Below are 12,509 nucleotides of genomic sequence, written 5' to 3'. Positions count from 1 at the left end.
CTTAACCACTGCGCCACCAGGGAATCCCCGTGAGCCAGTTTTCTCAACACCATTTATTAAGTGTACCTTCTTTCCCCCATGAATTTGAGTTGCTACTTTAACATATTTTATATAGAGTATATAAAATTACATTGAGCTCCCATGGGCCTCTTTCTGAGCTCTTGCTCTGTGTCACTGATCCATTTGTCTGTTCTTGCACTAATACCTCACTTTAAAAAATACATTAATTTTGTTTTGTAGTATGTCTTAATGTCTAGTAGGGCAAGAAGCTTATTTCTTGCACCACCACAGCCCTATTCTCACCGCCTACATCACCATGCAGGAAACACACCGATCCTCTCCACCCTTACTGGAAACTGTTTACTGACATCTGCCCCATCCGGGTTCTGGAGCCAGCCTCCTTATTGGAAAAGACACATCCTCATCCAGGAGGAGAAAGTCAAGTCTGCCAAGGAAAATCTGCACAGTGTCTTAGCTCAGCATTTAGTTCCTAGAAACTTTATTTTCCCCACCGTCTCCTCTGTATCAGCATACTGAAAACCAACTCCAGTAGCCCAGACACTTGAGGTTTTATCCTCTCTGTTTCGAGACCAGATATTGGAAGTCCATGCCTGGAACAGGTACTTAAGTAAGTCGCCAACAATGCAGGCTTCCTCTTGCTTCTTGCGATCGAATCGTTTTGTTTTGTTTTTTTTTAATAAGTTTATTTATTTTATTTATTTATTTTTGGCTGCATTGGGTCTTTGGTGCTGTGAGCGGTTTTCTCTAGCTGCAGCGAGCGGGGGCTACTCTTCCTTGCAGTGTGCGGGCTTCTCATTGCAGTGGCTTCTCTTGTTGCGGAGCACGGGCTCTAGGCGCGTGGGCTTCAGTAGTTGTGGCACGTGGGCTCAGTGGTTGTGGCTCATGGGCTCTAGAGCGCAGGCTCAGTAGTTGTGGCGCACGGGCTTAGTGGCTCCGCACCATGTGGGATCTTCCCAGACCAGGGCTCGAACCCATGTCCCCTGTGCCACCAGGGGAATCCCACAATCGAACCTTTATTTGTGGCTTTTATCCTCAAAGTGACTGGTCTACCTCCGGGCACCTACATGCCAGGTGGGAAGAGAGGGAAGGACCAGACATAATGCTCTCCCTTTTATCAGCAAAACAAAAGCCTCCCAGGAAAACCCAGCTGCTAGATTTCAGCTTATGTCTTTTTTAAAAAAAAAACACTGATCCATGCATGACCCTCTTTTATTTTACCTAGTTATTCATTCATTCATTTCAACAAATAATAAATACCTGTGAACCCAACCTCCGGGCCAAGAACTAGAGCACCGACTATTGTTTACGTGTATCTTTGCATTCCTCCCCAATCTGTCCTCCTGTCTATAGCTCCAACGCAAGTTATCTATCATACTTCAGCTTATATGTTACTGCTTAGAACTGGATCACGTGGCCACCTGGTGGACATCTTTATGTAGGTCACGTGCCACCCCGTGCAGCAGATGGTCCCAGGTGGTAATGCAGTGCAGAGAATGACGACCACGTCTCAGTTTTCTCCAGCTTGCCCCGTGCTGAGTCAGACAAGTTCACAATCCACAATTTCTGCCTCCCGGCGCACACACTTCCCCCTTCCGATCTCCTGCTCACCCTTGAGCCGAAACCCGATCCAGGATGCTTCTGGGTTCTGTCATCAGGGGGAATAAGCGTGGGAATGGGGTGGTTGGAGCTTCAAAGTACATTGCTTCTCCTAAACTGTGTTCACCATAGTTTTGGCAAACGTTACATTCGGAAAAGGTCAAGTGGTTTAAAACGGTTGAAGAAACTAGAAGCTATTCAAATGCTTATTCACAGTTAAAATGGGTAAATCAATTGAAGTACACTTACAAAATAATATACTTGGCAACAGTGAGAAGGAAATGTTTACAACTATAGATAAAAATCTGGGTGAACCAAACAAATATCATGTTGACATCTGGATGCTGAAGACTAAAAGTCGTGTCTCCGGATGTGTCCTTTGCCTTGACTGCCCGCTGCTGCTGCTGAAAGGGTGACTGGAGGCTCCGCCTGCGCTAGGCGGCCCCACCTCCTTGGCCGCAGCTGACTGGAGCCAGAGTCAGCACCTCCCGTGTGTCTGGGAGTTAATTAACTGCTATTAGTGTTATAGTATTAGTGTTATTGTTATTATTTCTTGCTTTTAGCGGCCACACCCAGACCACACTCTGGTACGAAAAAGCCACTCGAGGTCTAGGGGAAAAAAAGCAAGGTACTACACCCTTGGCTACAGAAAGGCTAAGTGGTTTAAAATGTTGACATCCAAATTAGATGTGCTTTCCTCTGATAAAAACCCCGCCACCCATCCCTCTGTCTCCAGATGTGGGTGCTTCCAGTGTTAAGCGGGGACAGAGATTAAATTGGGAGATCTGGGGAATTGCTGCAACTGTCACATTTGTAAGATTTGCGGGGGTGAGTGGGGTGGGTGGGGAGATTTTCTCAGCCATCAGAATGGGACTGGAGTGCTGTCTGAGCCCACAGCTTACTAAACACCAAGATTACTGAAACACACATCCTGCCAGCAGAGAGCTTGTTAATTTATATTCCTCTAGACCCTCTGGGGACCTGAATACAGGGAAGGGTCCTGAGCTGTAACAGTTTAATTTCTGTCATCCTCAACAAATAAAGCTCCCATGAGAATATAAAGAAGCTCTGTACTGGGGATGAAGAAATATTTGCTGGACATTGTGTCCCGCTCATCTCTCCAGCCTCAACCCCTGTCCCCCATACATGCTGGCTCTTTTTTTATTCTTTGAATCAGCCGAACTCCTCCCTGCCTCAGGACCTTTGCACATGCTTTTCTTGCCCTTAACCTTTGCAAGGCTGGCTCCTTTGTATCATTCAATCTCTGCTCCGATGCCACCTCTTTGAGGCCTTCCCAATCACCCTTCCAAATACTGCCCCCCCATCACTTGCTTTCATAAAACTATGTTTTATTTCCTGCACAAGCCTTACCATTCACTGAAATTACCCTGTTTATGCAGTTTCCTGACCATAGGATTTTTTAAACCTTTTTGCTATTCCAGCAACTTTGTGATCAATCCTCTCTATTAAATATTTTCTTTTAAAAATACCGACCATGGGTTTCTGTTTTCCTTCTTTAAGACATTTTACTAGCATTTGTCAGAAAACTTTCATACTACAGATTTTATGGGAATGAGACACTTAAGACTGCATCTGCCTGAAATGTGCCAAAATAAATAAGACAAAAACTGTGATATATATTGTATGAAGGGTGGCCCTTAGATGTGATATCTTTATTCAGGGCACATCCTGCCCTTCTATACAACACATTCTTGATCTCTCCCTTGAGACCTGTACTGTCTAATACAGTGGCCATTAGCTTATATGGGGCCCTTGAGCACTTGAAACATGGCTAGTCCAGACTGAGATATGCTGTCAGTGTAAAAATACTCACTGTCACAAACAAACCAAAAACAAGCAAACGAGGAAAAAATAGGAAAAAAAGAAAAAAAACAAATAAAACAAAAAACAAACAAAAAAATACACACTGGCTTTCAAAGATTTACTATGAGAATAAAAGAATGTAAAACATTCCATTCATAATTCTTTTATATTAATTACCATTTGAAATGATGGTGCTTGGGATACATGGGATTAAATAGAGTATGTTATTATTATTATTTTTTTGTGGTACGTGGGCCTCTCACTGTTGTGGCCTCTCCCGTTGCGGAGCACAGGCTCCGGACACGCAGGCTCAGCGGCCACGGCTCACGGGCCCAGCCGCTCCGCGGCACGTGGGATCCTCCCAGACCGGGGCACGAACCCGCGTCCCCCGCATCGGCAGGCGGACTCCCAACCACTGCGCCACCAGGGAAGCCCCGGGTATATTATTACAATAGTCAATTTCAGCTGTTTTTTACATGTAGCTACTGGAATGTTTAAAATTACATGCAAGGGCTTCCCTGGTGGTCCAGTGGTTAAGACTCCATGCTTCCACAGCAGGGGGCACGGGTCCAATCCCTGGTCAGGGAACTAAGATCCCACATGCCCCACAGTGGGGGAAAAATAAACCCACAGAGAACAAATAAAATTACTTGTAAGGCTCACATTATAGTTTTCCTGGACAGCACTGCTCCAGAATATGAGCTCTGTGAGCACTGATTTGATCATCGCAGGGCCCCCAGCACATAGCAAGGCTCCAGGTTACACGGTTGGTTTCAGTGTGTATCTGCTGAATGAATGGAGAAGTCTCTAGCCTTACCTTGCAGGAGTCTCTGCCGGCCTGGTCAGCGGCACAGAACAGAGTGTCGTCTCTCTGATTCGGAGAGGCCGTCTTGCACCTGTCATCACTTAGCACAGTAATGTCCAAGCACTGGAGGACTTTGGGGGAGGCAGCTGTCCAACAGACAAACGCAGGGCAGGGCCACAGTGAGTGGTGGAGGAAGATGGGAAGGGGAAGGGTGCTCAGAGACAGAGAGGGGGAGAAGGCAGACATAGGTGGGCATCGAAAGAGAGCCGGACACTCACCCAGCAGACTGACGATGGGGGCAGATGCTGATGGGCCTGACATACTGAGTCTCACGGACTCTTTTGTTCAGTTTGATGAGCAGGAGGTCGTTGGAGTGGCCCGGGTGGGAAGAGCCAGGGTGGGGGATGGATTTGATCCACTGAAACAGCTGCTGCCCGGATTCATACATGGGTGACAGGGAATGGTGGCCAAGACGGGTTCTGAAAACTCGGGGGAGACGGTGCTCATCACGACCAACTCGGACCCTTATCCCCATATCCAACGTCAACCCCAACGCTAAACCTACTCGCAACCCCCACCTCCCCCCTAGCCACAAATCCATCCCCCACACCACCTTTATCTTCAACCCCATGCGAGTCACAACCCCAAACCCATCTCCATCCCGTCCCCAGCGCTAACCCTAATCCTTTCCCCCCACAGAAACCACTCACATATGCAGTCTCAACCCCAACTCTATCTAACCACGCCCAACCTCAAAGCCAACCAGCTCCAACCCCGCGCACAACTCTAATCCAAACCCCATCTTCCATCCTACGTCCATTCCGAAGCCCCACCTTATCCCAATTCCATTTTTATCTCCACTCCATCCCAATCTCCACCCACCTCTAATTCTAGAGCCAAACCGAATTCTATCTTCATCTCAAACCATCAGCATATGACCAAACCCAAATCTAACTCATTCTCGACCCCAAACCCAACCCTAACCCCAGCCCCAATCTTTCACCCACCTCCAAATCATCACCATATGCATTCCCAACTTCAAATTCAGCCATCTGCAGTCCCATTCCTGTCTCTAATCCAACACCATCCTCATCCTATCCCATCCCACCTCCAATTCTGAAGCCAAGCCAAATCGCATCTCTATTCCTAACCATCCAGCATTTGCATTCTTAGCCCCGGATCCAATTCACCCCTAACTCCCAGCCAGGACCACAACCTCCTCCCGCGTCTAACCCCGTCACCGCCCCAACTCTCCTCCCCAGCTCTATTGTAAATCCCATCCCCAGCTCTACCTCCTCCTTCTTCCTCACCCGCGTCCCATCCCCCGCCACCTCCCTGCCCCAGCCCCCATCCAACCTTCCCGCCTCAGCCCTCCTCTCGGAGCCCCCACTCACTGCTTTCGGCACTGGGCGGCCGTGAGCAGCCACTGCGAGTCCACCAACGCGGCCCCGCAGTAGAGCTCGTTGGCTCCCGGCACCGGCGCACCCTGCCACGGCTGGCTGTGCCTCTCGCAGTCGGTCGCGTTCACGAGGCGGCTGCTGGTGCCGTCAGACGCCCGGGTGTTCTCCCCGGCCCCGGTCCGAGGTCCTGGGTGCTCCCGGAGGGCCCGACGGCAGAGGAGTTGTCGCAGGAAGCAACATCCTTTGCGAGAACAGGCTCTGGGGGCAGAAAATGGGGGGGGTGGTGCCGGAAATGGAGCTCGGGGGCGGGGCTTGGCCTCGGGGGCGGGGCTTATAATCAAGAGGCGAGACCAACCAGAGGACTTCTGACCTCCCAGGGGCGCTTTTGTTGCGGGGGCGGGCGGGCGGGGCTCTAGGGGCGGGACCTGGTTTTAAGAAGTGAGGGTGGGGGGGCTTCCCTGGTGGCGCAGTGGTTGAGAATCCGCCTGCCGATGCAGGGGACGCGGGTTCGTGCCCCGGTCCGGGAAGATCCCACGTGCCGCGGAGCGGCTGGGCCCGTGAGCCATGGCCGCTGAGCCTGCGCGTCCAGAGCCTGTGCTTCGCAACGGGAGAGGCCACAACAGTGAGAGGCCCGCATATCACAAAAAAAAAAAAAAAAAAGTGAGGGGGGCGCTAGAGTCGGCAGAGCCTGAGATGTGGGAGGGGCTTGAAATAGAATTGGGCAGGGCCAAGGCCCGGGTCCTGCGGAGGAGTCGATCCTATGAAGAGCCCTGACTTTGGGAGAAGAGGCAGGGGCTGGGTTCTAGGAGCTGTGGTCAGGACAGCAGGTGGAGCCTGGCGCAAAGGAGGAGAGCCGAAGAGGCTGAGCCTTTCCTGGGGGAGGGGCACAGCTCAAGGATCCCTGACTGTAGATAAAGTCTGGACTCGGGGTATGGATGGGGAAAAGGGGCAGAGTCGGAGCTTGTGGGCTGGGCCAGAGCTGGAAGAGCAGAACCTGGAAAAGTGCTCAGACCGGGGTGGGGCTCCCGTGGGGTGGGGGGTGGAGAGCAGAGCTATTTCACGAATTCTCGTGCCTCCTGAATTATCCTGCTAATGCCCTTCTCCCTCACCCAAACCTGCAGACGGGGGCATAGCTATCCTACCCCATCCATCCCCCGTTCACTTGTTTATATTCTTGCTGAGGACCCAGACAAGGGAAACCCTTGTTGCTGTCTTCATTTATGCACACGGCTGTGCACGCGCACAGTTACACAGGGAGACGTGCGCCGCCTCCGCGGGGACAGTTACACACACAGCTCCGCCTCGTGGTACACACGCTTCCCAGGTACACACATCCGGGGGCAGCCTGAGATCTCACTCACTTACTCACTCACAGTGTCTTAGCGACCCGTGTATATGCGCCTCGTGTGCAGAGAGGGAGAGACTGCCACCGACTTCCGCACGCAGCATGGTGGCACGGTGACACGGTTAGACTCAGCGGACCAAGCGTGACACAGGGCAAGTCACCCAGCATCATGCACCTTCACACGGCCGCTGTCTCGCGGCGACAGCCTCTTCCGCACTCTGAGTCCGTCACACTCGACACACACACACACACACAGCGCTGCAGCATCACACGTGCAGCCCCCCACCGCCACACGGCCACGTACAAAGACCCTCAAGCAGTCACATGTTTGCAAAGACAGCCACACGTAATCCTGCACCCAACCCCAATCCCACAATCACAAAGGGCTACCCGAAGGCACCTAGCCACCCATTTTCATGGTGCTAAGCACTTTTGTCCCACACAATCCTGTCACACAGGGACAGACACCAGCAGCCATACACGGTAGCACGCACAGTCAATGACACACACACACCACCCTAAAGGCACAGACACCCAGCCACACAATCCCATCCACAGCCTCAAAGAGTAGCCACAGCTGTCACAGACGGTCACGCAGTGTGGGAAAAGGCCACACACACACTCACACACACACGGTAGCAGTCATACAGCCACACACAATCACAAGTAAAGACAGACTCACATTCACGCAGCCTTGGAGCCATAACTAGTCACACGTGTTCCCCCAGCGCCACATAGAGAGTCCCCGGCAGCCCCACGATGCGCAGTTACCCTGCGAGCACCCGCTGGGATTCCGGGTACCTGTGACCCCCCCAGAATCAGTGCTGTGATCAGTGCACCGACCATCCGCGCCCAGGGGTCCGGCTGTAGCCGAGGTCATTGCACCTGGCGGGGGTGGGGCGGCCCAGGTGATTCTGGGAACCCTCATCCCACCCCCACCTTTTTCCCTCCCCTGTTTCTCAGAGCAGAGAGAGACCACGAGGACACGGCCCGCCCAGAGCGCTGAGATGAGTTGAGACTCAGGGCTTAGAGACTTCAGAGGAATCAACACCCAGCCTCCTCCAGTCTCCGAGAGAGGATGGGGGACGCGTCCCAGACCAGAGCCGACGCAAAGACATCTCTCCCTTCCTCTGGCCCCGCCCAGCCCTCACCTGCCACGCCCCCCAGGTGGGGAGGGGGTGGGGAACCCGCCCCCGGAGGCGCCGCCGCTGCCCTGCAGCCGCCCACTCCTCTCTGCTCCCTGCACCTGCCTGGGTGGCAACGACCCACTGATCCCGGGGGCGCATTCCCGGGTAGTGAGGCGCCCTGCCGGGCCTTAGCCACCGCTCCTCCGGCCTCCCCCCGTCTCCACCCGCAGAGCACCCCCCACCCAGTCCCGCAGGCCACTCCCTACCTCCCTGGCCCCGGGGCGGGGAGGGGTCTCCGGAGGTCTGGCGTCTCGCCAGCCCTGCAGCGCCCTGGGCGCGAGCGTTTCTCTGTCTTCCCCGTTCCTTCCCTCATTCTACCTCCCTCCGACCCCTTCTCCTCAGCTCTCCTTCCACCCTTCCTTCTCTCTGTGTTCCGCTTCCCTCGGAATCTTTCCGAGTCTCTCTCAGTATGAGGCGCCCACCCAGTGTCTCTTTCTGCTGTATTTTTTGTTTGTTTGTTTTATAGCTTTATTGTGGCAAAACTGAGGTACAATAAATATACCATATTTAATGTGTACAATGTGATGAGTTTTGACCGACACACTTTCAACCATCACCCCAGTCAAGATAGTGAACTATCACCCCGAAAGTTTCCTTAGGCCCCTTGATGTGTTTCTGTGATGCTCAATTCATCTCTCTTTCTCTACACCCCTGGGTCTCTCTCTGTATCTTTTCTGTTATCTCTCTTTTCTCTGTGACACTACCTTCTCTGTCTCCCTATTCTCTGTTTCTATCCCTGCATCTCTTTCCTCTCCTTCCCCTCCCCCCCCCTTTGTCACTGGCTCCGAGTATGTGCACCTTTGTGTCTTTCTGTCCCTCTATCTCCCTCACCCTCCATTTGGGCCAGGAGGACTCTAGCCACTTTGCTGAGGAGCCCCCCTCAACTCCTTCTCTGTCCCTCGCCCTGTGACCAGGGCCACCGGGCAGAAAGGGGCGGGATCTGGTCTAGGCTCCCTGCAGGTGACTTACACAGCCTGCCTGGCACAGCCAGGCGTGGGTGAGATTTGGGCAGGGCCACCTGTCAATGGGGAAAGAGGCCAAGAGGCCAGGCTAGGGGGTGGGTGGCTCCCGGCCTCTTGGGAAATAGGGCACTGGGTAGGGAACCCAAAAGGTGCCTCCTCCCTCCCGGTTCCTGGGCCATCCAGGGCTGCCTCTTCTGACCACTTATCCATTCCAGCTCTTCTTTCTGTCTGCCCCCAGCTCTATGCATCCATCTCTAACTGTGTCTCCAAGTCTCTGTCTCCGCTAGGATATAAGAGCCAAAGACTCATCTGGCACCTATTTGCTGAGCATCTACAGTGTGCCAGACTCAGATCGATCTGCGAAGAAAAATAGACAAAGATGCCTGGAGGTGCTGCCTTTGCAGAGCTCACATTCCTTGAGGGCAAAGACAAAGCTGTCTTGTTCACTTCTGTAATCCAGCACCTGTTGAATGGGAGGTTTTAGAGCCCTGAGACTAGTTTCAGTGTATAGGGAAAAAAACTTAAAAACATAAAATTCTGAGGTTTGTTTTGGCTATTGCAGTGAATATTTCATGCATTATGGTGACAAATCCAGCAGCCTACTTCTTTTAAGCCCACAGTCTTTTAACTTTAGCTTACAAACCTTTTTATTCCAAATATGTGTATTGATTACAGGAAGGGTTTTGTTGTTGGTTTTTGTTTTCATTTTGCGTTTTAATTTTTTAAATTGAACTATAGTTGCTCTACAGAGTTGTGTTAATTTCTGCTGTATAGCAAATCGCACCAATGTTTTCTTTTTTTATTTTTATAAGGATATGCCTGAGTCTTTTTAAAAAATTTATTAATTTTCTTTATTATTTATTTCTGGCTGCATTGGGTCTTCGTTGCTGCGCGCGGGCTTTCTCTAGTTGCGGCGAGCGGGGGCTACTCTTCCTGTGGTGTGAGGGCTTCTCATTGGCTTGTCTTGTGGAGCTTGGGCTCTAGGCGTGCAGGCTTCGGTAGTTGTGGCACGCGGGCTCAGTAGTTGTGGCTCGCGGGCTCTAGAGCGCAGGCTCAGTAGTTGTGGCGCACGGGCTTAGTTGCTCCGCAGCATGTGGGATCTTCCCGGACCAGGGCTCGAACCCGTGTCCCCTGCATTGGCAGGCGGATTCTTAGCCACTGGGCCACCGGGGAAGCCCCCAATGTTGTCTTAGGTCAGTCTCCCAAGGCAAGAAATAAAAACAAAAATAAACAAATGGGACCTAATCAAACTTAAAAACTTTTGCACCGCAAATGAGGTAAGTCTTTATAATAACGTTGGGTCCCATTTACAAACTAAGTTAATTAAATATCTTCAAACATTTAAAAACTACATTTCTAAAACCAACACACTCCATCTCTTCTGGAAGTCCTTCAGTTTTTAGGCAAACCTTCCAGAGCATGTAAATAAATGTATACACCTATGTATATTTTACTTATAAATATGATCAACTGGGACTTCGCTGGTGGTCCAGTGGTTAAGACTCTGCACTCGCAATGCAGGGGAATCAGGTTCGATCCCTGGTCAGCGAACAAGATCCCACATGCGCAATGAAGAGCCTGCATGCCGTGGCTAAAGATCCTGCGTGCTGCAACGAAGATCCCGCGTGCCGCAACTAAGACCCGGCGCGGCCAAATAAATAAGTATATAAATAAATAAATATTTTAAAAAATATGATCAACATTGCATTCTTTCAAATATCCCAACACTGGATATAAACTTGGGATGACTCTCTACCTTAAAAATCACAGAGCAATGATCCATTCCAAGCTGAATTCACAAGACTATCCCCACAGTCGATCAAATCCTAGTAGACACACAAACACCTTAAACACCAAACGTGCAGAGATTCTGCTTCCAATATTCATGTTAAGGGTTGGGCCTTCAAACGTTTCTATGCTCATTTTGAAAACATATCAGAATTGGAAGAAGATGTTCATATAGCAGAGCAGTTAGGAACCCAAACTGTGGCACCAGCCACCCTGGCATTCAATTCTGACTTGACCACCTACTGTCTTCGAGGCTTTGGGCAACCCGTGTTACCTCTCTGTTTGTTATTATGTTAGTATCCATTAAGGAAGATGATTTCCTCTCAGTTAACTGAAGTTGATTTTGTTCTGGACGTTCATTGATTGGTTTCTTCCTGGTGATCCCAGTGAATTTCATGTCCCTATTTATGCTTCATAATTTCTAAAAGGGGTTGGTCAGGTGGGCCCAGGCCGTCACGTGACTTAATATTTTCATGTACTCATAAAAAGTCAATTACTCCCTCCCATCGCAAAAGTTTCACCTTTGGTAAATTTCACCTTGATAAAATTTCACCTTTCTTTGGTTCTTGAGACATCTAAGTGTGTTTTTTCTCAAATCTAAAGATCTTTAGACTCGAGAGACACTGTTCTTTCCATTTACTGCCTCTGTCTTTGGACCACATAGCTCTTCTATCATAAAATGACACATGACAGACTTTGAATATCTCCTGTGGTGTGGCCGCTCTGTGTAACAATTTCCAACTTCATTCTACCCTATGCTGGGCAAAAATGAGGTTGCGATAAATGTTTGTGAAGCAAATGGACCATTGTGTCTGATTCTCCGTCTGTTCCTAAATATTTCTCTGCTCGAAACGTCAGCTCCCATGTTGGACCCTCTTTTCCCTTTCTCTGGGGAGCCACTTACGGTCCCATTCGTCTTCCTGGGAGGACGCCTGGCTTAGATGTCGTTTTGTCTTTCTTGGAGATGGTGCAGTGGGGGTCAAGAGAGGAAGGCCTCTCTGAGGTCAGGGACAGACCTGGGGCTTGGGGATAGGGGTGCGTGCATCAGTGTGGGATCACGCGCGGTGCATGTGGGTGGAAGAACCTCAGGAAGCGTGTAGAAGCCGGGGTCCTCACCCAGTTCTGCCCCCTTCATTTCGGGGAGGGCCTCCAGCCTCTACACCTCCCTGCCCATCCCCCTCTCCTCAAAGGGACTGCAATGAGATCTTTCAAATACCCACATCTGACCCTGTCCTTCCTCTTCTCAAGGCCCTCAGGATCAAGGTCAAGTACTTCTGCCTTGCACTCAGGGCCCAACGCCATCTCCCAGTGACCTACTTTCCCAGCCATGTCACCCATTTCTCTGGCCTCAAACCCCAGCCCCCCACCAACCTGGGTGATGTGCCATCTCTGGAACACAGCAGATGTTCTTACACTCCCAGACTTTCCTACAGGTCATCAGCATCTTGGGTATGCCGCCCACCCAAACTTCTCCACACGGTGAATTCATGTTCAGCCTCCCTCTCCAGCTCTCCCAGCCCCAGCCCCTGCTCAGCCCTCATCTTCTCTCCCTGCACCATCGCTTCTACTCCCCCCCCTGGC

General features: G+C 51.0%; 1 protein-coding gene and 1 non-coding gene across 2 annotated transcripts; one reads left to right on the top strand and one right to left on the bottom strand.

Moving 5' to 3' along the window:
• Positions 1–1,214: 1,214 nt before the first annotated feature.
• On the bottom strand, positions 1,215–12,230 carry LOC131745293 (kallikrein-5-like). The gene is given in 7 exon segments (XM_067019637.1): positions 1,215–1,666; positions 4,259–4,392; positions 4,525–4,725; positions 5,641–5,824; positions 5,827–5,976; positions 9,552–9,603; positions 12,156–12,230. Coding segments are annotated over 6 exon segments (711 nt in total). The 3' UTR covers positions 1,215–1,666; positions 4,259–4,343.
• TRNAA-CGC (transfer RNA alanine (anticodon CGC)) lies at positions 10,619–10,691 on the top strand. The gene has a single exon. It is a non-coding gene; the product is annotated as a tRNA-Ala (tRNA).
• Positions 12,231–12,509: the final 279 nt, after the last annotated feature.

This window comes from Kogia breviceps, chromosome 18 (assembly GCF_026419965.1).
Source record: "Kogia breviceps isolate mKogBre1 chromosome 18, mKogBre1 haplotype 1, whole genome shotgun sequence".
Classification (NCBI taxonomy): Eukaryota; Metazoa; Chordata; class Mammalia; order Artiodactyla; family Physeteridae; genus Kogia; species Kogia breviceps.
The sequence above is the reverse complement of the archived record's forward strand: the minus strand, read 5'-3'. Positions and strand labels throughout refer to the sequence as shown.